At 38.8% G+C, this 22,812-nt stretch overlaps 3 protein-coding genes across 8 annotated transcripts in view; 1 reads left to right on the top strand and 2 right to left on the bottom strand.

Moving 5' to 3' along the window:
* Positions 1 to 3,936, bottom strand: part of LRRC66 (leucine rich repeat containing 66) — a 30,434-nt gene extending 26,498 nt beyond the window's left edge. Inside the window, exons 1-2 of one of the 3 annotated variants that reach the window (XM_070505889.1) lie at positions 3,831 to 3,936; positions 581 to 1,081 (exon numbers count right to left, since the gene is read on the bottom strand). In XM_070505889.1, coding sequence (XP_070361990.1) covers positions 581 to 1,076 — 496 coding nt within the window. In that variant the 5' untranslated portion in view covers positions 1,077 to 1,081; positions 3,831 to 3,936. Of the gene's footprint in view, positions 1 to 580; positions 1,082 to 1,348; positions 1,468 to 3,830 lie in introns of those variants that run through there. The other 2 variants (XM_014862339.3, XM_044765952.2) reach the window with 2 other exon arrangements.
* Positions 3,937 to 4,219: 283 nt separating this feature from the next.
* On the bottom strand, positions 4,220 to 21,304 carry SGCB (sarcoglycan beta). 2 transcript variants are annotated; one of them, XM_070505893.1, is made up of 7 exons: positions 21,154 to 21,219; positions 17,394 to 17,553; positions 15,687 to 15,896; positions 12,111 to 12,296; positions 11,275 to 11,466; positions 10,822 to 10,953; positions 4,220 to 7,718 (listed from the first exon to the last, which is right to left on the bottom strand). In XM_070505893.1, the coding sequence occupies exons 3-7, from the start codon at positions 15,864 to 15,866 to the stop codon at positions 7,515 to 7,517; spliced, it is 894 nt and encodes a 297-aa protein (XP_070361994.1). In that variant the 5' UTR covers positions 15,867 to 15,896; positions 17,394 to 17,553; positions 21,154 to 21,219; the 3' UTR covers positions 4,220 to 7,514. The 2 variants fall into 2 exon arrangements, with proteins under 2 accessions (XP_070361994.1, XP_044621888.1); XM_044765953.2 differs by lacking the exon at positions 17,394 to 17,553 and having other exon boundaries at positions 21,154 to 21,304.
* SPATA18 (spermatogenesis associated 18) overlaps positions 21,255 to 22,812 on the top strand; it is a 55,916-nt gene continuing 54,358 nt past the window's right edge. The window contains exon 1 of one of the 3 annotated variants that reach the window (XR_011502236.1): positions 21,255 to 21,498. Coding sequence is in view for 2 of the 3 variants with exons in the window: in XM_070505891.1 (XP_070361992.1) it covers positions 21,352 to 21,498 (147 nt within the window). In the remaining variant the exon portion in view is untranslated. The remainder of the gene's footprint in view (positions 21,499 to 22,812) is intronic. The other 2 variants (XM_070505891.1, XM_070505890.1) reach the window with 2 other exon arrangements.

Below are 22,812 nucleotides of genomic sequence, written 5' to 3'. Positions count from 1 at the left end.
ATATGTGGAAGATCCTGTTAGAAACCAGGATAAGGAATTCTGATTTTGACTTGATAAGAAGAAAGTTTACATACTAATATATAATATTAGCATAGTATTTCTAGTCTACATTTGGAGGACAACTAGATAAGTAGATGCAAAATGTATTCTAAGAAAACAGAAACCATAAATACATTAACATTTAATATGAATTGTGTTACATATTAAAAGTATCTGAATTAGTTATTTCTTAGTGCTTTTCTATACTTAGTAACAAATATATGATAAAAGTGGGTAATTTAAAATCATGCATTATTATTTAGCACTTAAATACGTCCTAGAGTCTATCGACAAATCCATGTAACATTAATGTAAGTGATAGTAATGGGAGATTAAATTGCATTGACTATAAATTCCACATATTATAACTTCAAATTCCATTAAGAAACTCCTTTTATTATATTGCCCTCATCAAATTGTTTTACTTTCAGCTGTTTTCTTGAAACTGAAAACAAACATGGAATGCTTACTGACATTAAACATTAACTCTCCACATGCTCATTGTTTCTTGGTCTAGTCCATCTTTTAAAATCGTACTTACCCTTGGGAATGTCACTGAGTTTATTTCTTTGAAGAATTAGCAACTTTAGAAATGGAAGCCCATTTCTGAAGCCGCCTCTGTGCCGTTTCACCCATGAGGACTTAAGACTGGGTAGATCCAATGAGATGGAGCAGATGGCATTGTTGCTCAGGTTTAATGTTTCCAAAGCATGGACAGGAGCAAGAGGGCTTAAGGTTATTTTTGATATGAGGTTGTTACTGAGGTCCAGATGTTTTATATTCCATTCTTCTTTTTTTGTGTGAGACTGTAAGAGAGCCCTAAAGAAACTGGAACTTGCATCCACTGTAGCTGCTGTCTGTGATATGTCCACAGGTATCTCATGCTTTTGAGTAAAAGAACAGTTTGTCAGAAGATATCCATTCCACTGGCATTTAGAATTGAATAAAATATTACTTTTTCTTGATGAGTTTGTCATTGTTTGAGTAACATAAAGACCTACAACTATGGTAACGATTCGGAAACACGGGTTTTTCATAATGCCTGGAGAAAGGAAAATGAATTGACTTATTCAAAATAACATGTAAAAACAACAGCAAATAAGCAGAAAATTTAATTTTCAATTTAAGATTTAGGAAAGTTATCTTGCCTTGATTGCCAATTTAAGTAAATGTTTTATTTCTTAGAATTTAGGACATCAAAATGTAGCTACCAAAATGGTATAGCTACAGTATAAAATTACATCTATATCGTATTTTAAAGGAAGAACTCGTCTCATTTTTCAGAAAATACATATTCACTTGGCCTCACCTCTGTGTCTGCTTTTCCAGGATCATTCGCCCAGCAGTCTGCTTTGGAGTGAGGCAAACCTACCAAGATTAGATTAAAGACTTCTCTGCTTCCTTGTTGGTCATGAGTACTGAGCAAAGTCTATTCTGCTTATCTACAACACCCTAATCAGCCATGTGATTCATTACGTGAATGACAAGCCATCCAGTTACACTAAACTGTGGAACTGTATGGGTGAAAAGTTCAACTCACAAGAGACTTAATTCTTTTAAAAGACTAGAAGAACTACAAGCTTTGTCTTTGTGACTTTTCAAATCCTTTTGAAATCATTTAGATATATACAACATAAAAGGGGTTATAAAAAGGATGCTCTGCCTCAGAACCATGAAGATGTAAAAAGATATACAGACATCAAGTATCTTTTTCAGAAAGATTCTTGAGAAACAATTCAGTTTCAAAACAAATATCTACAAATCACAATGGCTAAATGTATACAAAAAAACTTTAATTAAACTAAATTCCATTAAAAAAACCAGTGTGTGTACATTATTCAGTAGATAGATTTACAACAAATCATCCCTCCATTCTGTTCTAATGGCACCAGTCTAGTTCTCATCTGAAATCCTAGTTAACCTGGCTTAACTATTTTTCCTGCCACTGCCTCCTGATTTTCCTTTTTCTTGATTCATCCTACAAGATTCCAAAGGGTTGTTTCCCCACAGTACTGTTTTCCTCATGTCATTCCCTCATTCAAAATCCTCTAAGGGCTCCTTAGTGCCTGTAGTCCACATCCCTCAGGTTGGCATTCAAGGCTTTGAAAGCTAACCTCATGAACTTGTCTGATAAGTACATGTGGAGCAACCACAAGATGTGGCTTGTGCACAGCAGTACCTATGCACATCTCATGCTAAAATTAGCTCTTAGCTCATTCCCAATTCCAAGCTCAATGCCTTTTCCTCTCCTCAGTCCAAATCCTACATATCCTTCCAGACCCATCTCAAATCCTATGGCTCGAAGACCCTTTTTCCTGCTTTAGCCTCTATTTTGTCTTTATGTTTTCAGAAATCTTTCAGGAGATATTTATTGAGTGAGTGAATGAATGCACATTAGTAACATTCAGTTTGACAGAATATCAATACTATCCTGTGTTGCTATTGCTTTATGTCTGTTTTACACTCCCCAAAAGATAAGCTTCAGAAGGGCCATGTTTTCCATGCAAGATAAATTTATATATATATACTTTGTCCCCATGTTTTATATTTTTAATAGTCTGCAGTCTGTCACAGGGCTATGCTCTGTTTGGATGAATGAATGCACAGAGTGAATGAAACTTACCATGTAACTTTTTAAACTCAGGTTTCATACAAGGTCAATTCTCCCATATTTTGAAGGGCATCTAAATTCAGGTACACGTGCCTGTGAACTGCAAAGGTGCCCTTGCAGCATGGAGGAGTGATTTATTTTTGTAGTGTGCCTCTTATGCAATACCAGACATTGAATTAATTTGTACAGTCAGACAGATATTTGTTTCTATACAGTCATGTGTTGCATAATGAGGTCTCGGTTAATGACAGACCACACATATGATGGTGATCCCATAAGATTAGTACCGTAGAGCCTAGGTGTGTTATGGGCCATACTATCCAGGTTTGTTTAAATATACCATATGATGTCCGCACAATGACAAAATGACCTAACAATGCATTTCTCAGAATGCATCCCCATCGTTAAGTGATGCATGGATTGTATTCAAAGCTGCAATCATTAAATATACAATTGTATACCAAGCTAATGTAACAATATCAGCAATGTCGTAGCCCTATGACAAATTGCAGACTATTAAAAATATAAAACATGGGGGGAAAATATATATCACATGGAAAACATGGCCTTTACCCTCTGGTAGTTTACAATCTTTTGGGGAGTTTAAAACAGACACAGATTGATTCAGATACCATTCACAGGTACATTACTTTGCAGTATTGAAGAGAAACATGGTTGAAAAATACTTAAGAGGACATAAGTTAAAGATTTTCACTGACCTGGTTCTTTCTAAGTTAAAGAGATTTATACATTAACTAATAGATTTGAGTTCAAAACAGCTAGATAAGTATAATCTTACATTTTAAAGTGAAAAGTAGTAATTTGTAGAGAAAAATTATACATACCACATACAAACTTATATGTATTAGGTAAGAAACCCTCAAGAACTCCAGAAACATTTTCTGAGGAAACTGGAAACAATTAGGTAACATGCAAATCTTTAAATGGACATATTCAAGCTGAAGTATGAGGAAGCTCTTAGAAATATTGGGAGTGAGCATACGTGTCAGAGAATAAGAGAGCTAGGGAGAAGGCAGTAGAAAAAGCAGAAAGGAAATAAAGAGTCCATTCTTATATAAAAGAAAGAGAAGTTAAAACAACTAGAAGAAAAAAAGCAGAAGAGGCTCTTTTTGATCAGATGTGGAAAGAACACAACAGTCACACTGTTTCTGAGGCATACCTTCCGATCCTTAGATAGTTTTCAAATGGGTCTCTATCTGGATCAAGCCAGGTGGGCATTTGAGAGCTGAGCTTTTGAGGCTCCACCCATGTGCCCATGGAGCATGTGCTGTGGTAAACCTTCAACCCTTTCCTCTCCGGGCTCTGGCCTCTTGCCTCAGTGACAGCCCTGGGACAAGGGGGGAAGAGCCACTGGAGAGAGGCCTCCTGCAGTGCACAGAGAGGAGGACCATCCAGACCCCGACTGCACCACTTCTGACTTTGAACTCCAGCATTCCAGAGAGATCACTTAAATACTGTATCCCAGTCTCAGGCTATATTTAAATTCATCATGTTTCTATGATTAAGTAGTAACCTGCTAATATTTTAATCATTGAAAAATTAACAGCAAACAATTTAGAGAATCTTTATTGTAAACAGAGCTCATTAATAGGTATTACAAACTGAATTAACCAAAACTCAAATTAGTAACCTGAAACAGATTTATAGGTTTATTTTTGCATGGCATAATTTGCAATCTTTGCCCCCTCAACACTTTAAAAAAGATTACTAAAATTATCAACATTTTAACGGTCTCTTTTTTGTCAAGTTTAGCACCATAACATTCTCACCCTCTTAAAAAAAACGCATTCAAAACTAGGTAGAACTTCCACCTTTCATCATCAAAACTATCACACAAAATTTATTTTTTCATAACACAAAATAATACAAATAAGTATATTTTTAAATACTGCAGACCATATATAGGCAGTCCTCACTTTGTGGTGTTTGGCATTTTTCCTATCTGCTCATTTCTAAAATATCCTGTTTTCATTTAATCTGTCCCCTGTCACTGCAATTCACCTCTAAGGTATTGCAGTTATTTAAAGAAGCACATATCCGCCCTACTCTCCTGGGATCCTGTCTGTCATCTACCTCCCCAAAGTCTGCTGCTTGTCATATCAGTGCTCAACACACAGGAGAAATAACCAGCAGAAAGAGGCAAAGTTAACATTTCAGTTTGTAGAAAAACACCATCTGGTGGTGAGAATGAGTAGCTGATGCTTTACTGTTATGTAAAACAGGTCACAGGTAAAATGGACTGTTTGTTCTTGTACTGCTTTCCAGGTCTACAAGTCAGTGAAAAGGCCAGGGCTGCCTGTAAACTGTCCTAAAATCCTGTACCTGTTACCTTAACGATCAGTTCTATAAAAACATCAAAATAGCCTCTCATGTCAAAAGCACTTAATGGAAATGTATCAAAAACAAATATTTCTCAAAGAGGAGTAAAAATAGATTATTTCATGAATTACATTCAATAAATAATACTTTGAACATAGTGTTCTGTGGTTTTTGTAAAAATACGTATCAAAGAAACCTTCAAAACAAATCTAAATAGCACAAACAAGTAATGAATACAAAATTTAAAAATATACTCAGTATCTGAATGAAAATTCCAACAGATTTTTTCTGAATATCATTCAGATATTAAATAATACTGAATATATTCAAATAGATTCTGATATCACTACAACTAATAACACTCAGAGGTCATACATTTCACTTTTTTTTCCTTCATTTAAAAACTGTACTCAGTATTATATAGTAAGTCAATCTATTTTGGTATACTTTAATGACTATTCCTAATGTCCAAGCATTTGGTTTTTATGTCAGGGAGAACTGTGACAATATTGAATACAAATTTGTCTTGTACTGATTTTCTCATCTACACAGTTCAAAGTGACCATGACAGAACACGATACACTTGGATGCAGAGTGGGGCCTATGATTTATCCCTACTGCCTACTTTACAGCAAGGTACTTTGAAGTCTCTGTCCCTGATGTGTGTGTCTTAATGATACCAGAGAGTTCCTTTCAAGTCAAATATAAAATACATTAAAAATCAACTGGCTTGAGGGTCGTAAATCATTACAATGGGATAGTGATATTAGCAGCAGAGATCAATTCTCATACTTAAACATTACTTGTATTATTTCCTGCATTAGCACCCTTTAGTCCAGTGCTTCCCAACTTTTTTCAAGGCATGGCACACATCAGAAAGGGTAATATTTGCATGGCACACTGGGGGGAACCCACCAGGCCATTCCTGGCCAGCAGGACTTACCTGAGGCCATGGCCTCCCCACTTCCCACTGTGTTGCCCTGAAGACTGAGAGTATATCTTGGCAACCCTTTCACCCAGTCAGGTACTCCAAGGTGCCAAAGCCCACCTGTTGGGAAACCAGGGTAACCCACAACTAGGGTAATTTGATCTCTCAATAGTACCATATGTTGGAATTGGCTTAAGATAGTTTAAAATCTGACAGTGATTGGTCATATTTTTTTGACATGAGATTGATTTAGTATTATTTTTTAACTAGACTAAGCATACCTGTTTTGTTTGATTCTTATTTGCTTAGGCAAGTTTGAATTAGTCTTTCTTCATCTTTCTAGAGTTTCATATAATTAAAACTTCAGTGCAGATAGTGAAAAGAACATGGTATTTGCAAGCAGGTACATATAGGTTTGAACCACACCTGAATTCCAATCCCAACCCTGCTTTTCCTGTGTGACATTAGGCAAATTTCTTAACTTCTCTGATCCTCAGTTTCCTAACAGGTAAAACTGGGATAAGACCTACTTACAGAGTTGTGGTGAGAATTAGAGACATCACACGTGTAATGCCTAGGACAATGCCTCGGATGTATAAGATGCTCAATAAATGACAGCTAGCATCATTATTTAGAAGTTAAAGCTGAGATGGTGTTTTAATTTCTACCACATTGTGAACACTTAATATTTATCAATATTTAACGAGTAAACATCCTGTTACAGAGTGTTTTCCTCCTAGTGCAAACCTAAGGAACCATAGTTTCTTACTATCTCACATACGTGAAGTCTTTAATGATTTCACTTGCGTGTGAGAATTGGGCTGAAAGTTAACACACTAAAAATCTATCTTTCCTGAGCCAGCATCGATGGCCTAGCAGTTAAAGTTTGGTGCACTCCTCTTTGGGAGCCTGGGCCTGCTTCCCAGGTGAACCACACCACCTGTCTATCAGGAGCCATACTGTGGAGGTGGCTCACATAGAAGAATTAGAAGCACTTAGAACTAGAATATACAACTATGTACTGGGGCTTTGGCAGGGGGAAAAAAAAGAGAGGAAGATTAGCAACAGATGTTAGCTCAGGGCAAATCTTTCTCAGCAAAAAAAAAAAAAAAAAGGAAAGTAATATTATATATATAAAAAAAAAATCTGTCTTTCCTCTCAGAAACCAGGAGACAGAGCATGTAACATTTACTAACAGTGTACCTTTTAAAAATCTTCAGTGGGTCTATCCCCATTAGTTACCAAAAACTTGCTTATAGTGAGTCTGAACAGTTGCTTCAGCCCTCCATCCTTTAGACAAGGAATAGTGGAATTTAAAAAACCACTTCTTTAAATATTAATTTAGATTTTATTCACTTCTGATAATTATTTTAGAGACTATAATTTGAAGTTCAGTGCAACTTAATGAAATGTATTAGAATTTAGGATCTCTGAGAATATTTTAAATATGGAGATTATATAACAGACACAGCAGTGCTCTGCAGATAAAATAATTATGAGTTATCACAAACTCTGTAAAAATATGATTTACATGCATATCCTTTAAAAAAAAAGTCAAGTCAAGATAGGAACACATTGATAACCTCTCGGGTTCTTCTAATGAGTGTTTCCACAGGGGTTGTCTGAGATCTGGCAGCCCATGTTCTGGCCTGTTACTGGTACTTTGAAGAGAGTTCCATCAGCACACACACAGAGCTTGTAGCGCACCCAGTCGCCAGAACCAAACTGGTCTCCACTGGAGGAACTGGGGAGGCGAGTTGTGTTAACCATCACAGTTCCATTTAGGATGATGCTGTTTTCCTATTAGGAGAACAACAATATGATTTATTTACCTCCACAAGTGGGAATTGAACAAAGTTAATAAAGAAAACTTACTGGAATATTAACAAGAAAAGAAAGAGTAAAGTCATGACCAAGACAACAAAGAAAACAAAACCAATGTCAAGATTCAACTAGTGATCTCTTAGTAATAGTTTACTATGTATATCAATACACTTGTGACACAATTTATCTCTCAATTAGTTAAAATTACATCAAAATTCCTAAGTGCACAATAAGACTTATGTTGATAAAGTCTCAGATCATTTTCACTTGTTACTTCCTAAGAGAGTTCTAATAAAGTTACTGATTGATGAGTTTTGGACAATGAGAAGAAAAAGACTTTTTCTCTCAGAGAAAATCAATTTTAACCTCCAATGTTTTTGCAAGACTACAAATGAAGATTTGAGCCATATAATTTTGAAGACCAGGCATTCAAAGGAAACTGCCTGGAGGCTCTCTTCTTCAAGCCCACTGTTCCCAGAACATTCTTGTATTGTAGGCCTGTTCTTTTTAGGAAGGCCTAAACCTCTCTCTCCTTTCCTCCCTCCTTCTTAGCTTTTCTTCTTCTCATTCATTCAACAAATACCATTAAATGTCTACTATGTGTTAGGTACTATTCTAGGTGCTGAGGATACAGCAGACAGCAGACAACAGACAAGCAAAGTCCAAGTTCTCACCGTTGATATTTTAATGGGGAGGGATAGGCCACAAACTCATGAACAGGTAACAAAATAGGACATCATCTGAGAGGAAGAAGTCAGGGTAAATAGACAGAGGGTGACCAGGCAGGAGTTCTACTTTACACAGGGTGGTCAGAGAAGGCCTTGCTGATAAGGTTACAGGCTAACGGAAACTGGATGATGCGAACAAGTAAGCCATGTGGGTAACCTGGGACAGGCACTCCAGGGAGAGGACATAATACACAAAGGCCCCAAGGCGAAGATGTGCTTGGTGTTCCAGGAGCAGACAGGAGGGCAGCATGGCTGAAGCAGAGAGGGAGGGGGTCGACTGGTAGGAGACAAGTCAAAGAAATAACTAGGGCCAGATGTAAGGCCAGGAAATGGACTCTGGGTTTTGTTTGGAATTAGATGGAGAGACATTTGGAGGGTTCTGAAGAGGGAAGTGACGTGATCTTTCATAAAGGATCACTCTGGCTGCTGTAGAGAACTGACCACAGGGGTGAAAGAAGCAGCAGGGAGACCACTTAGGAGGCTGTTCCAACAGTGCAGGCAGGAAATGACGGTGCTTTACACCACAGTGGTGGTGGCGGTGGTGCTGGAAGTGCTGAGGAGCAGCCAGATTCTGTGCATCTTCTGAAGGGAGAGCCAGAAGGCTTTGCTAATGGACTGATGGGTGCCATTTAACAAGACTGGGACACTGAGAGAAATGCATGTTTGAAGAAGGAGGGAGGATATGAAGATTTTAGACATTTAGTTTGAGATGCCTATGAGATAATGAAGGGGAGAAGGTAAGAAGGCAGTTGTGTATGTGAATCTTAGTTCAGAGAAGATTAAAGCAGGAGTTCCAAACTTGAGAGTCATCAACTTACAGAGGGTATTTAAAGCAATGAGAGAAAGTTGGTTATGAAGTCATGGAAATGGCTAATGGACTATGTAGTGATAGTATATGGAATAACTATCATTCCTGTGATGAATTTTCGAATTTTGTTCCAATGCTGCCATCTTGTGGTCATTTAATTTTACTCTCTTTTTTCTTAAAAGCAGTTTAATTGATAAAATTCTAATGATTAGCTGTGGACTTAAAAACTAACCGCTGATATTAACTGAATTATAAAGCTAACTATCTTTTCAATACTGGCTTCTTTTTCTTTAACCGTGGAGAAATTGGTATATGTGTATGTGTATTTCAAAGTATTTTAATATTTGTCATATTAATGACAGGTAGAATTTTCAGGTGGAAAAAATAAAAGATTTAGGTAACTCGCTAATGGCTATATAAATATCTAACACATCTCTTGCTTCTTTGAGTTTCTAGTGCAGAGAACAACAGTCCCACCATAACATTCTCCAACACTATGCTTAGAGGAATGGCTTCTTACTACAATACAGCTAAAAAACACTCAGTATTACTATTGAGTTTCTGGCAAGAATCACGTTTTATCTTCATCTTTATTATTTAGAGATTGGAAGATGTGCTTTGGGGAGGAAAAGCTGTTTATAAAAGTGAAAGAATTTAATTTTTTAAACTTTATTTTTTCTAAGAACTATGAAATTGAATCTTAAAAAAAGGAAAAAATTATTTTGTAAGTCCTTAGGTTTAAGTTCACTTTTGCTATTTACTGCTTGATAAAACAAATTTAATTAGCTTTAGTTAAGTAGTACATAGCTGGTACCCAAAGACATTCTGAATAAATGTGCTTTGACCAGAATTGTGAGCAGGTAAAATGTTTCTGGACTTATGGCTCCCTTATAAGAAATATTTTATCTATTAAAGTTCAGATATAATCTGTGAAGCACAAAGAAAATTTCACTTTTTAACAGCTACAATAAAGGCAAAATCTTTTCCCTTTACAATTAATAATAGATGTATAAATAAAAATACATTTTATACCTTTGCTAATTGATTTTCACATTACTGGATATAACATCCAGGAAGGGATATGAAAATATTTAACTGAAAAAAGACCCAACAACTTCAGGGAATGGATACCTACTTTCATCTTCCAGAATTCTCTTTTGGAAGGTTTTTGTTTTTTTGCTTTTTAAAATAATACAGATATCATTATGCAAAAAAGAAAAAGAATTTTTTAGAAACTAACAGGCAAGCAAAAATAAAAAAATTAAAATCATTTGTTATCCTACTACCCATAGCCAGCCATTGTTGACATTTTGACATACCCTTCCAGGTGTTTATAAACATACAAATATTCTGAAAACTAAAAATGAGACATTTCACAAGTTGTTTTGTAACTTTCTTTCACTTCACAATCCATTTTGAACATCTTTCCATGTCAAAAATTATACAACTACATTACCATTTTTAATAATTCCATACTATTCCATATATGGATTTATATACCCAAGAATCTAATAATTCTCTTAAACTCTTAAAAAATACTCACTGCCTTTAATTCCATGTTACCACCCATGTGAAATTCAATGGTTTTTCCCATAATGAATACTCCTTCGTTTCCACGCACAATAGCACGTCCATCAACTTTTATATTTAAATCACTAGTAGCATTGCTGGTAATCTGAAAATAAAAAAAAAAGCGGTGAAAATAGTTTCTAAATTAAAGTGAGAATTATTATTAGAGCTAGAGGAATAGGAGTTTCAACCAGGAAATATGAAAGGAAAGTGTCTTCAATTACATTTTATAGATGTTGAGGTCAAGAGAGATGCCTTGATAATGATCACATAAGGTAGTAGTTAATGACAAATCTAGAAGTAATCTTTTCCACTGTTCTGAAATTTATTCTTGCATACCACTATAAATCAGTAAAACTCCTCTCTCCCTTTGTAACTTTAGACAACAATTCTCTTCCATTAATAAAACAAAGAAAATAAATCATACCCTTTCAGTAGATGCTTTTTGAACATTCAAACTCTTCACTCCACTCGGCAAATGAAACTCATGAGTTTCATAGTCTGTGCTGAATAAGATATTTTGAGTCCTTGGGTCGAAAAACTGCATACCAATGTCACTTGTAATAGAAGTTTTGTTCTTTTCTACACTGAGCTTTGTTGTCCCTTGCTGAAAAACAATCTTCAGAGAAACATTTTATTATGAATATGTTTTCAAAGAAGACAGCATCCAAAATTGATCAAGAACATTATAAAAAACACTCTATAACAATAGACTAACTTCAAATAATTTTAACTGTGTCTGTCTGTCCTTCCTCCACCCACTTTGGAAAACGAAGGCTCATTTGCTTATTTGCTTATACTGCTCTGCACAAGGACAAGGGTCACAGGACACATGGACCTAGGCCTAAGATGGGCAGGCGGCAGTAATACCTCCTTGAGGTTCTAGTCAGTTGAAAACCTAAGTCACAGCAGCTGCTAGGCATGAGCTCCCAACACTAGATTGGCATATTCTCCTCCAGACTCCCAGAAAGTAGAGGGTATTCTAACCCGGGAAGGTGCTTTTTTAAATGGTCTCCTCATATGGAGGAGAAAAGAGTAAACTATGTATTCTTATAGTAATTTTATCTATCACAGAAAATGCTACCATGGAACAAGATCCAGAATATTAAGAAAGCATCTAATATTAATAGATTATAATACCAACAATATTATTAAATATACTTATGAATTTTCTCTAAAGGAAAATATCCATTTCCAATAATCAACTTTAGGTTTTATCAAAGAATTTTTCTCTAATGTTCCTCAATTAATGTGGTAACTTACAGGCTGGTTATTGCCAGTGATGACCAAATTCTCATTTCGCCTTCCTCCTACTGTGCTCTTATAAAGAGGACGTATAACTCCCATGTCAGATACTTGTTTAAAGCGAAGTAGACCAGTTTCATGAAACTCCATGCTGTCACAGCCATTTGGTCCAATGCGAATCACAGCCCAGATAACAAGCGTTATCTAAAAAAGAAAACAAGCCCACTGTTAATAGGTAGCATACATGTAACATCATTGGAAAACAAATAGAAAAGATAATTCCCAAAGAATTAAACCTCTTAAATGCTTCATCAGTGAGATGGACATATCAGTTGTTTTTCTACTTGTAAACAAAATCAATTTTATTTTTATCAAGGTATGCAACTAGCTAAAAGTCAAAAAGTGCTAAAAGGTCTACAATAAAAAGAAGAGCAGTTTCTTATTTCTTTTACTCCCACCATTTTTCATCCAGGGAAAACCACTTTCAAAACTTCTAGCTTATTTTGTCCAGAATTTATCTCCATATTTCCAAATATGTGTATATATTTCTTCACTCATGAATTTTAGGTTTTATCTATTAAATTTCTATTTTAGCAGATGACAATTTTAGCTCATTTATACTTCTTCACCCCAACTCCAATCTCAAGTTTTGGTTAAATCCATGTGCCGTATTTTCATTATTATGACCATATAAATATTGGTCACTGCTAAGCCAAATACTGCACTATGACGGCAGTTCCTTTCCTGTACTTTGTGTCTTTTGGAGTTTACTATTTGTCTGTCTTTCATTTGCTTAGTTTCTTTGGAAATCTGACTAAATCTTTTCAAACCTTCCAACATTTCTATCAAATGTCTCTTAATAAAGTGTTTTAAAAATCCAAGCCTCTCAGATAATTTATTAGTTCTACTTTTCTCTCCCAGGAAATCTTTCTGGAACTCCTCTCTTTTTGCGCCATCTGGACTGCTACACAGCTGTAATCATGAACTCCTCCTTCACGTCCACGCTGGAACTTCCTTTTGTCGTTCTCCCACACTAGATACCCAGTTTCCTGTATCCTTATCTTCAACTTTCTTGGCTCAGTACCTTCCTTTGGTAGAGCACATCCTCCAGTGGCTTCCTTAGAAAGCATGTATGTGAAGTAGATTTTTTTGAGAGTGTACATGGCTAAAAAGTGTCTTTATACCTCTCACATTTGACTGATAGTCTATCTTGGTACACATTTCTAGACTTGAAATTACTTTTTCTGTGAATTTTGGAGGCCCTTGCTTTCTTGTCTTCTGATTTCCAGTGCTGCTTTTGAGAGGTCCGATGCCACTGATTTTGTACCCTTTATGCATAACCTTTTTTCCCCCTCTGGAAGATTTTAGGGTCTTTGCTTTATCCCCAGTTTTCCTAAATTTCACAGTAACGGCCTTGGTGTGAGTTTGTATGCATTACACTGGACCCAGAATGGTAGTTTTCAATTTGTTCTAGGCAGTTTTCTTGATTTATATTATTTGATAACTTTCTTCCCAGAATGAGAGAAGAACTCTCTTCTCTCTTTCTGAAACTCCTCTTAACAGAATGTTACAATTCCTCGATTGATTCTTTAATTCTGTTGAACTTTCTGGAGGAGTTCCTTTTTTGTTATCTTCCAATATCTATCTTTCTATCATCCTATCTATCTATCTACCCATCCATTCCTGTGCTTGTATTTCCATAAGTTCTTCCTTATTCTTGAATAGCTCCTTTTTACTGGCATGTTATCCTTGTTTCATGGATGCAATATCCTTTTATTTTTCTGAAGATATCGATTTAAAATTTTTTTTTTAAGTTTTCTGTCATTCGTTGCATTTTCTCTATCTCCCTGAATTCCTACTTCCACCATGGTTTGGGTATTTTGGGTCTCTATCATTTTTCAATTCTTGGAGCTCTCCAAAAAAAAAAAAATCTATTGATCCCTGGCAGCTCATATTTAACAGTGAGTTTGTAAAAAGTCCATAGAAAGTACTCTGTGTGGGGTGGGGCTTGTGACTGACAGGCTTCACAGTAGGAAGATTAGGTGGCTTTTTCACTGGGACCAGCCAAGTGTCAGTATCTTCAGGTCTTTTCTCTAGGTGCTTCAGTTTCTCCAGAGAAGGCTATTTTCTCTCTTGCCTGGAGGATATAAGCCTCGTGCCAGGAAGCTAGAGGTGGAGGATGAGGATAGGGAGCCTGCGAAAGGGGGTCTCAGCGCTCAGGATGCAGACTTCTCTGCTTTCAGTGTGGAAGCCCATCCCTACCCTCCTCTGTGCAATACCCTCAGGCAGAAGGAATCCCCTACGGGTCAGTGTGTCCAGAGGCACACTAGTTTTGTGCAGGGTTAGAGGGGTAGCTGCTTAACTGCTGGCTGGAAGGGAGAGGAAGGCTACGGATCCCATGGCTCCTTCTACAGACTCTTCGAACAAGCTCTCTGTTTTCAGTTCCCGCCTCACTCCTGCTTTTCAAGGTACTGTACTTTCAACTTCTGAGGCTTTTCAGGATTCTGCAAGGACTTTCACCAACACCTTCTGCAACCCCGTCCCCAACACACACAAGCACTTTCTCTTCTCTGATAAGTTATTTGCCACTCCTCCTCCTACTTTTCGTCTTCATATATTAGGGTTCAGGATTTTGGTTGCCTCTCACTTTCTCCCAAAGTATATCTGTTTCTTGACATTGTGATCTTGGGATGAGCTTTTTAAGAGAAAATGTTTTTATTATGCCATCTTAACCAAAAGTTTCTAATAAAATAAATTTATAAAATAAATTCAGAACACGTTTTCCTAGTAAAGTTATTTATAGAATTCTTTTCAATTTAAGTGAAGAATTAGACACAAATGTTTTGGATGTACATAAAATGCAAAGGACTGGCTTGAGAGTATTAGAAGTCAAAAATAAAGTAAATGGAATCACTTGAGAACCACTGTAGTCCATGGTCACGATCAGTCTTAGGTAGACCGATAATCACTCACTGAAATAACAACCTCCACATGCCAGATGGTTTCATATTTAACCCCCAGATAGTCAGAACCTTGGATGAAAAGTCTTCTTCTTTAAAAAAGCAAATATCTTTGGAAAAGGCAACATACCAGGTCGTCAGTCCTTAATGTAAACCAGCTCACCCCATCCTTTCATTCTGTAACAAGAGAGATTTAACACTACAAAATGTAGCCCTCACTGCCATCCGAGGCTTTACAATTTTAAAATCCAGCTGAAGAGGGAAGACTAATGCACAAAAAGTTGAATGAAAACAGAAAGGACTATATTTTTTAGGAGAGGTGAAGGCAATAAAATCATCTTGGCAAAGGTCTCTTCTATTGAGTTGACTTTACCCTTTTTAAAGTTAAGTCCTTTAAAGGGAAGAATCCATGAACATTTTTTTTCTAAATAAAATTAATACATGGCAATATTGGCATACTAGGTTTTTTCACATATAAAATATTAAATCTCAGTAAAGAGATGAAACATGAATAGAAGAACAAAAAGAGGGTGCCAAAAGAAATTATAGAAACAAAGTCCATGATTTCACTGAAAAACAGATGAAAAATTCCCCATGGTAAATAAAAAACAAATATTCTGTACTGTATACTCACAATTAAATTGATAACCGCCAGGATGAACAAGAGGATAATCACACAGATGGCTAAGTTGCCTTTTCTCCCCCTCAGCCCCGTTTTATGGAGGCGCTCTTCATCAATCGGAATATATCCGGCTTTGAAGTTACTATTGTGCTCTTTATTGACATTCCTTCTCTCAACAGCCTTCTCACGCATGGACTTCTTTACAGGTCCATTGGAACTTTGCTAAAAACAAAATACAACACAATGGAACAGCTATACCCTCTCTTTTTGATGCATTTATTTATTAAGTGCAAATTCCTAACTAAAGAAAGTTGAACTGGTTAGTGATATATTTTCCAAAATAAACCTCAAGTCATGTTTTGTTGCAGGCTGCGAATAAGGATATTAACGTGCTTAGAGGCAGAGTAGGGACGAACCTTCACTGTGACTATTTGATAACGTATTTCTACTCTCCGCTTTGAACAGTCCTAGTGTCAGTAAAGCGTACAGCTAGCTCATTTGCGGGAAGAGTTGATAGATACATTCTATGGTGGGAAATCTTTTCATTAACGATTTATAATGATTTAATTATATATATTTTTTCAATTATATGAAAAGAATTTGGACAGGCTGACACACTTAGTTATTTATCACTCCAACAAGACCAGGAGTTTCAAAGTATGGACTGGAGAGTCCTGGAGGGGCCCCTTGAAACCTTTCAGGGGTCCGGAGGGTGAAAAATATTTTCAAAATAACACTAAGATGTTATTTTCTTTTTTTACTCTCCTTCTTTCATGAAGGTACAGTGGAGTTTTCTGAGGCTACATGACTATACGCTATGACATCACTGCTTTAATAGCAAATGAAATGTGCGCTTGTGTATTCTTGTGTTTAAAAAATTTCTCAGTTTTAATTTCTAATATGGTAAATATCAATAGCTACAACCCACATAAACCAAAGCTCTTTGGGATCCTCAGTAATTTTTAAGAGTATAAAGAGAACCCGAGACCAAAAAGTTTGAGAACCTCTGACTTAGACTATGGTTGAATGACATTTTAGGTAATAATCTGGTACATCACAAACAACAAAAGGAATGGGTAGAAATGGATACTGCCCAACTTACATATTTTTCAGAGCTCTGAGAAAATTCATTTATTGAATGAACCTAATTTTATGCATAAACACTAATACCATAAATAGAAATACAAAAGAAATATAGGACAGGATCCTTATCCTTTAGAAAATACAAAATGTGATTTGGGTACATGAAATAGTTAACAATGCAATCAAGTACTCTGTATGTTCAGGTGCCAAAATCAATAGTATAGACAATACAAGCTGTGGAGTTCAAGGGGAGGAGAGACAAGATGGCTTGGAGTTGTCAGGGAAACCAGAAGGAGTAGGTGGGTCAGATCTGCAATGCAGGGAGAATAAAGTTGGAAAAGTACGGCAGGTTGCGAAAGTTCTTAGACAGCTAGGTACAAATTCTAGTTTTTATGTCTGTTTCATTGGAAGTCCCTGGAGGTTTCTGAATATGAATGACATATGTCTCAGAATGCTAAATGTGTGGGCATTTGTAGGAGAGACAGCAAAGAGGAATATAGGTTTCCCCGCTATCTGAAAGTAGAGTGCTCCCATGAAACCTTTCATAAGCCAAAATGGTGTAAAGCGAGGAAGCAATTACCATTAATTTATATGGGAAAAATTTTTGAGCATTCCCTGCCCCAAAAAATAACCTACCAAAATAAACTGAGATAAAGCACAGATGCTCACAGGCACCGTTCAAACGTATCAAACGTACGGTGGCTTGATGCTGAGATGCTGAGTGTAGTTCCTAGGGACGGAGCTTGACAGGGCCACTTTTGCTCCTCGGGGTGCGCGCTCCCTCTATAAGGGCTCACTGCAAAATAAATGCTGAACACTATTTTCACTTTTAACCTTTTCTCATAAAAGTGAAAATCCTCTTTGAATTTCTTTTGGTTAGCAAAAACAGGTACCAATGTAGGTCTTTTGTAAAAGCAAAGTGGTGTAAAGTGAATTTTCGGATAGTAGGGGAAATCTGTACCCGTAAGTAGGCTGTTAGGGATGCTGTAGTAAAGGAGGTTTGAGGTAACGAGGGCCTAAACTAAGGTGGGATGAAAAAGGATAAATTAAAAAGATACTTCAGGAAAAGAGTTAACCGAATTTGTAGCCAGGTTCAAAAAGAGGATCTCATGTTTACTGAATGGTGACTAGTTAAACATGGGGAATGAAGAAGGGAGAGAATTCTACATAGGTTGCATTTGAAATGAATGTGAAATAACCACATGCCTCAAAGGCAACGGGAAGGATGTGATGGGATGTTAGGTCAGTCAGGACTAGAAATACAGATTGAGAGTCCTCAACCTCGGGGTAAGTCAAATCTATGAGACCGCATCAGTTCACTGTGAAAAACAGTACAGAGGGAAGAGAACAAAGAGCCAAGGATATGGTCTTGAGAAACTTTAAATGTGCAGGGACAATGGAAAATGAGAAATACAATGAATGGTAAAAAAAAAACAAGGATGTGCAGTGTTGCTGAACTTGATTTGTCAAGAAGTTCCTCCATAACCTTCAAAGATGACCTCTGAGTAGCAAATTGGTAAGCAGGAAACAGTCCCAAAGAGATGCCAGCATGTATACATCTATTTTCGAGTCCAGAAGGTGAAAAGAGGAAAGAGAGAAGACTGTAGCTAAAGAATTATATACTGTCAGAGGAAAATTGTGCTTTTTGTTGTTGTTATTCTCTCTCCCCACTCCCTCCATTTGGGGGAAGACTTGTATGTTCGATGGCAGAGGAAAAGATACCAAGAGGAGATGCCAAAGATCTCAGAGCAGGGCAGGATCATGTGGGAAATGAGATCCTTTAGGAGGCAGGAAAGAAAGCGATATGGAATACAGGAGAAAAGAATAGTCTTAAGGGGTGGGCTCCCATTTCACTGAAATGGTTTACACCGAGACAAAGTTTTCTTCTTTTTCCTAGGGATGTAAAAGGCAAAGTTACCTGCCAAGAAAGAGTGGAGAGGGCTATCAGAATCTTATCATGGTGGCAGGGATAGCAGGCTGGTTGAGGGTTTATGGAAAATGGAAAAAGACAGGAATAATCATTGTGAGTTATGTGGCAGATAAAAACTGTAAAATTCCACAAAGCAGTAAGGAAGGCTCTGTAAAAGACAATTCAATCTACTCAACAGATTTGATCACAAAACAGGTTGCTGAAGACAGTTGCGTAGGTTGTGTACCTGCATGAGGTGCAATATCTAGGAGGGTGCACTGACATTGCAGATATTTTAGTGTTGAATATGGATTTTAAAAGTTTTCTTGCTGAAGGCAGTAAAACACCTTAAGGGAGGTGGGCTTTCTTTTAATTTTCATGGACTAATATGGGCTTGTGGTAGCGCTGATAGATGGGCAATTGAAAAGTCTTGGTCAGAGTTTGAATACAGGTCTACATAAAAGAGAGACAGGGCAGAATTCATCCCTCCTGGGATGCATTCTCTACTCTTCTCTGCTAATTCATGTACACTATTACATTCAATTTGATGCTTTTATCATTTATTGAAGAGTTAATATAAGCCAGGTGCTCCAGACTACCAAGATGAGCGAGACACAGCACCTACCGTCAAGGAACTTACTGACCGGCCAGTAGATTAGACAGACAGGGTCACTAACAATTGCAGTTCAACACGGCAAATGCCATAGCAGAGCAATACACACAATACTGAAAGGGTACAGAGGAGGAATGCAACTCCACTCAGTAAGCAAGGGTATCAGCTGAAGGCTTTTAAGAAAAGTTGAGATTTTGCTCGAATCTTGAAGGATAAACAGGAGTTAGTCAGGCAAAAGCACAGAGAAAGCCACTCCAGGCAGAGGGAATAGCATCATTTGTGGGGTCTGGAGCGCAAAAGAAAATACGGAGCCCTTTGTTCAAATATCAAGCCTGGGACAGCAGAGCATTAAACCAAGTGTGGGTCCCTTCTGAGCTCCCTTAAGTGGGCCTTGCTCCCAAGTTTCTGGCTAGATTAACCAAGTGAATGGATGGTGCTGTAGCCCTTTTAATGGTGAATATGACACAATCCAGTTTTGAACCTTTTAGAGTTTGGAGTGCCTGTGGACAATTCAGTTAAGTTCAGGCTGGAGATGTAAATGCCTAACTCTGAAGCAGAGACTGAGGAATGGATCAGATTGTCCGGTTTATGTGTAAAGCAAGAAAAGAATCTTGGTGGAATCTCAAGAGCATCAATAGGTGATGTAGATGAAAAAAGAAACGCCTAGAACAGGAGCTGATTAATCAGGAAAGCCAAGGAACAATTCTATTCTCAACAACTCCAAGAAGCTTTGTCTCCTTTCACTTCCTCTCATTCCTTTAGATTTTATTTTACTGTGATGATCTGTAGCTTACCTGTTGTCTTTAGCTGATTTTTCTGCATTTATTTGGCATTGGACTTTAAGCTCCTTGAAGGCAGACTTCATGTCTTCTATCTTTCATGCCCCTTAGAATGACTGTTCCAGCGATATATATAACAAGTCTCTAAAAGCAGTTAATTACCTAAGAAAATCTTTCCAGAAAAGATATTCTGGAAACAGAATGTTGGCAACTTCCTCAGATTTGTTTTTTCAACAATGTTGAAGAATGAGACTTTTTCAAAAGAAACTATCATATAGTTTTGTTTTTTTTTTTAAAAAAAGGGAAATAATAGTTAAGGGAAAAAATGACTATGAAAGTTATTTTTATGATAACAAATCACCCTAGTAGCTATAGGTATGTATAGGTATAGATGTGTGCGTGCGCCTATGTTTATGTACGCGCATGGATAGCTTGCTTTTGGGGGAAAATCGCCTTTTAAACTATTCTAAGTTACAAGTTTACAATGCACATCAGGAAATACTGATACAGCACTTTTAAAAAAATGACTGTAAATCAAGTGGACAGGAGACAGTTTTATACTGGTGACTAAATCTCCAAAGACCAAAGCGGGAGGAGAAACCGGGATGTCTGCACATCGGGGATGGCAGAAACCAGAAGGGGCCGCAAGCTGACACCCAGGCAACAGCTGACGGTTTCGTGGCTGCTGTCAGGGGAGCTCATGGCTGGGGAATGAGGTTATTTTTACCCGCATCTTCGCCGGCCGCCGAGCCGGGCGCGCCTCCAGCACGTCCTGGCGCAGACTCCGGGCTGCCACGGTCGCCGCCCGCCCCTCAGGACAACGACCCCTCCTCACCCCGACCCGGGGACCGCCAGGCCAGGCCGAGGGTCGCAGCTGGTTCCCCGTTCTCGGCGCAGGAGCCCCCGCCCGGGGTCCTGCCCGGCCTCTGCCAGCATCCCGGGCTGCGGACAGCTCCTCCCGCCCCGCCCCGCGAGGCCTGGCCCCGGCCGGCCCGCGAGCCCCGGCCCCCAGCCGTCGGCCCTACGGTAGACCCCACGGCAGGACTCCGGCCTCCCCTGGTCACCCGGTCCTCCGCCGCGGTGGGGCTCACAGACCTGCTCAGCCGCAGCCGCCGCCGCCGCCGCCGCCATCTTCCCGCGCCAGCCGCCGCGCTCGCCGGGGCTGCACCCGCGCGCCTGCGCCTGCGCCCTGGCGGCAGGGGTGGGAGGGGGCCCTGCGGCTCCCGGCCCTCCTAACCCTCGCGGGAGTGGGGCTCCGAGCTGCGGGGCTACGGGCGTCGGCTCCCCAGCCGTATGCGTGCAGAGCTGTGGCCTCGGGCCGCTTTTTCCCGCGCAGGCGGATTCCACGCTACCTCGGGCCGCCTTTGCGTTCTCCCGAAAGGGCGCCCTCGATATACAGGGGACGCCTCGCCCTTTCCCCTCCAGTCCTCATCACGGAAGGTGGGTGCTTTCCGGAGCTGTGACATCCTCCGTGCTTCAGGGGCCAGGGTCTCCCTGGCTAGGGTGGGAAAGGGCGCTTTTGAGAGTACACGTGGACCAGGACTGGAGTGGTGACAGTGTGGACAGAGGTTAACAAGTTGCCAGTTAGCCAGCTAAAATCTTGAAAACTGAGAGTCCTCCAGGAGGCCATAAAATCAGTTCAGGGATGCTTCTTAACTTTGGGGGGGCCTGTGAGGTCTGATACTTTTTTCTGTGGTATGGGGGTGGATTTTCCATTTAGTAGGTATTGGAGATAGTGCTGTCGATGTCTATCTTGAGGAACCTAATTTAACGGATATTTACTGCACGCCAAGAAGCAACCCAATGTACAAGTAACTTGAGTAGTACGCACTCCTTGGTCCCTGGCGTCAGTATAATCCAGTAACCATTTTAGTCAACAAAACGCAGTGAAGGCAAGAGCGACCAAGAAGCAAGAACTGTTCCTTAGGTAGCTGAAACCACTTCTAGTAAGTACCTTTGGGTTCTAGGGCTGCCCAACTCAGCAAGAACCACCAAAGAGAGCAGCTGGCAAAAGCCGTCTTTCTTCAGCAGCTAGATCAGTTTTGCTTTTTGATGACTGGAGCCATTGTTTCACTGCTCTGCATACTTGACATCAGAGAATTGCTGTGAAGTTTAAGTGAGATAATCTGTTGCCTAATGAATCTCATAAACTTTTTCCCTTCTTGCACTTGATTTTAGCTAATGTCAGTAGCAGCTGGTCATCAGTCTCTGTATATCTTCTTTCCCAAATGCTGGAACCACTTGACTCACAGCTCTAGGCTCACGGCTGCCCAGATCTCTAGGACAAATCTGCGTCTTAGGAAGGCTGTAAGTTACAGCCCAATGCTTCGGGAGTTGGCCATAAGCCTCTGTTAATAGTCTGACTGTGGTCGCATTTATCAATTCAGATAATTGGGCTTTTGACTGATGCTGTGTTCCTCTGTCCAGTTTTGGTACTGTAGTCCTTACTTCTTATGCTTTGCCTCTTTTTCCTCTGCTTGGAAACTTCTCCTTTTCTCTGGCAAGCACACTCTTATTCATCCTCCAAGAACCCATTCAAGTGTCACATTCTCTATAAAGCCTTCCCAGGCTCCCATAGGCAGTTTTTGCTGGTCTGTCCCTTCACTCTGCTCCTAGTCTTTGGAGCACTTCATGTTGCATTGTATTTTATCTTGTTTATCTGTCTGACATCATCTGAAAGACAGAGAGGGGCTGGCCCGGTGGCCGAGGGTTAAGTTCGCCTGCTCCACTTCTGCAGCCATGGTTTCGCTGGTT

The sequence above is a fragment of the Equus asinus genome, chromosome 3 (assembly GCF_041296235.1).
Source record: "Equus asinus isolate D_3611 breed Donkey chromosome 3, EquAss-T2T_v2, whole genome shotgun sequence".
Classification (NCBI taxonomy): domain Eukaryota; kingdom Metazoa; phylum Chordata; class Mammalia; order Perissodactyla; family Equidae; genus Equus; species Equus asinus.
This window is presented reverse-complemented; position numbering and strand designations above follow the sequence as displayed.